Below are 3172 nucleotides of genomic sequence, written 5' to 3'. Positions count from 1 at the left end.
AGGAGTCAATTAACTTAAGTTCTTGTTCACTAGGATGTCTGAAGTGTGTTGACTCAGAGATGGTGAAGTTTTATTAGAGAGCTGTGTATGAAAAATGTATAGACTATATTATTCACATACAAATGTTAGATTCTCATGTGTATATAAGTATTTTTTTCCCCTAGGTACTTCAAGATCACCTTCTGAAAGAAACATCTGATACACTCAGTGACCCCCAGTATGTTAGCCTCCTTTTATGTATATGGTTTAAGTCTTGGTCTATATTGGGTTCTCTGTACCTGGAGGTAATGGATTTAGTTTTGTTTCAAGAGACAGAATAGTTATTTGAGACCAGATCCCAGCAACTTTCTTTGGGACTAAAGTATAAATGCTTTTGAAAGTGTTAACAGTTGTCTCCTTGTTTCACCTCTTTTAGGAGAAGCCTTTTTTAATAACTGGAAGATGAGATTACTTGAAACTCTCTTTTTCTGACACTTTATAATGTAACTTTGTAGTGTTAGAACCTATGGAAGGTTTACATATTTACATTGCTGGTATCTGAAATGGAAAGAACACCACAGTAAAACTAAAGACAGTTTAATCTAGACAGTTTAGAAGAGCTTGTGAAGCCTATTGCTTTATTTATGGTTCACTTTAATTTGTTTTGCTTTGTTCTATTTTCTGAGAACTGTACCAGAGGAAGAAAGGGAAGCCAAATTTTTCCGGATTCTGACCTGTTCCTTGTTAGCTTTAAAAAAGTTGCTTAGCATGTTACCAAAGAAAGAGATTCATTCATTGGAGGAAAAGTTAATGTCACTTCTGTCCCAAAACAAATTTTGGAAATACAGCAAACACAGCATACCACAGGTGACTTTTTAGTTTCTTCTTTATTTTGTTTGGTTTTAGTTAAAGATAATACACTGAACCTCAGCAAGTATTAACTACTTGTACTTTACAAGAATGAATTATGTTTGAAACAGCCTTCAGATTTCTAGGCCTTAAATAGACAATACTGCTCTAAAATTTGCCCAATAGGCTAATTTGTTATTTCCGAGTCACTATCATCTATTACTTGGCAATCTGCCATCATTTCAAATTCATGTAAAAGATACAAACTGTGTTAGCTTACTGGGTGTGTTCTTAGTGTTTTTAGATTTTCATTTTTTTAAACCATTTTATTAGTCTTTGGTCTGCTAAGATCAATAGTGCATAGAGTGATGAGTTGATTCCAGTAGTATTTTGTTAAAAAGTTTTAAGATGATTTTGAGAAAACACGCCTTTTGAGAAGTATATTAAAATGAGGAAAAACTTCTTTACTGTGAGGGTGTCAGAGCACTGGAATAAGCTGCCCAGAGGGGTTGTGGAGCCTCCATCTCTGGTGATGTTCAGAACCCACCTGGATGCTTTCCTGTGCAACCTGCTTTGGCAGGGGGGTTGGACTAGATGATCTCCTGAGGTCTCTTCCAACCCTTACGATTCTGTGATAAAAATTTTTATAAGCATTTTATTGCTAAACAAGTTACTTTAAAATATTAAATGAGCTTATCAAATAATTTATTTATTTTTAATAATATTTAAACCTTTGCTAATGTGATAAAATATGGGGACCATGTGTTTTAAGTTATGGTGACTTTAAAAGGAATGTTATAAACTACATGTAGTGACGAAGTGCTGTCATTTGACCAAGTCTTGTTTTTTCTGTGGTCTGTCTCAGGTTCGCTCAGCTTTCTTTGAGCTGGCTTCTGCTTTTTGCCAGTACTTGACTGAGCTGGTAAAAGCTGAAGCACCAAGAGTTTGTCCTGCTGTTCTTCTCAGCATTGATGACAGTGATGCAGTGGTGTGTCCTGCTCTTTGGGAAGCTGTACTTCATACTGTTGCCACTATTGAGGTAATGTGGGAAACCTGAGGGGCAGATATTTTACTAAAATTTAACTTTTCACCAAATGCCATTGTCTGTGTAGAATTAGGAAGAACAGCTTGACTGGGTTTTCTTTATGATCAATAATGTGAACTTATCACTGCTACATGCTCCTTCTTCTTCCTTAGGGTTTCAGTTTAACTTTCAAATATATTGTGTCCAGCATGTCTGAAAATCAGAGTTGTTTTATAAGTTTAATTAAATTAACCTGAATCTCTTTGATTAAAAATAGTTACTAATAAGTAAAATAATACTTAAAACCTTTTTCTTGGTTAAACATGGTTACAAAAATTCCCTGCAGTGCATTTTTGGTTTGTTTCTCCTTCTAATTTAATGCTTGATTCTATGTGCTGCATTGAAGGGCAGAGAGATTTAGCAGAAAATAAACCCCCTTGTGTTCCAGCTTATCCTCAGATATCAGAGAGGCTGGGGGTAGCTGGGCTTACATTCCAAGTGATGCCCAATTTGGCACTATCAGTCCAGTCGTGTTCAATGTCTTGAACTACCACAGCTCTGGATGCACTAATAGTGCAGCACTACAGTCCAGTAGTGTTCAAATGAACTAGCACAGCTACTTGGTCATGTTCAATGAGAACTCTTACAGCTGGATACACGGCAGTGCAATGCACCTCCAATCTAGTCACGTTTAAAGGAACTTACATGACCACGCTTGGTTGTGTTCAATGGGGACTGTCACGACTGGATAAATGAATGGTGCAGTTTATTGAAGTAACAGAGTACAGGTTCTTTTGGATTGCCAGGGATAAATATACTGTCTGCAAAGGTAAATACAGGTATGTAAGAACATAGATTTATAAACTGTTAAGAAAAACAAAGTGTAGGTACTTAAGAACATAATTCTACAAATGGTTTAAGTTAAGAAGAAAGAAAAACAACTCCATAGAGATTGTCTAAATTTCTTGGGGAAGGTTCGAATCTCACCCAATAAGCGTCCCTGTGTGGGGAAGAGAGGCTGAGCCTGTTGACTGGTCCCAGAAGCTGGCGATGGTTCATGATGGTGTCTTCCCAACTTGTCTGCAATGGTATCTTCCCTAACATCCCTCGTCTCCTAGGCCATTTTTATTCTATTTTCTTACTTTCGGGTGGAGCTTGAGTGACTCTAGACCTTTATTATAATGGGTGTAAAGTTTCCTCGCTTTGCTTTTAAAGGTATAGACTAGAGGAAATACAGAGCACATGCTCAGTGAAGGCTGGTTGCACCTTGGAAGTGAGTAGCTTTTGGAATGGAGGTGTACTTTAGCATTATAATGACAT

At 36.9% G+C, this 3172-nt stretch overlaps 1 protein-coding gene across 1 annotated transcript in view; it reads left to right on the top strand.

Annotated features, from left to right (window-relative positions):
* The window catches only part of LOC104531708 (E3 ubiquitin-protein ligase listerin-like), a gene marked incomplete at both ends in the record, with an annotated part of 4219 nt that extends 2352 nt beyond the window's left edge, over positions 1-1867 (top strand). The window contains 3 exons of the mRNA XM_010176699.1: positions 165-217; positions 666-846; positions 1694-1867. Coding sequence (XP_010175001.1) covers positions 165-217; positions 666-846; positions 1694-1867 — 408 coding nt within the window. The remainder of the gene's footprint in view (positions 1-164; positions 218-665; positions 847-1693) is intronic.
* Between the last annotated feature and the right edge of the window lie 1305 nt (positions 1868-3172).

The sequence above is a fragment of the Antrostomus carolinensis genome, unplaced genomic scaffold (assembly GCF_000700745.2).
Source record: "Antrostomus carolinensis isolate BGI_N321 unplaced genomic scaffold, ASM70074v2 scaffold581, whole genome shotgun sequence".
Lineage (NCBI taxonomy): Eukaryota > Metazoa > Chordata > Aves > Caprimulgiformes > Caprimulgidae > Antrostomus > Antrostomus carolinensis.
This window is presented reverse-complemented; position numbering and strand designations above follow the sequence as displayed.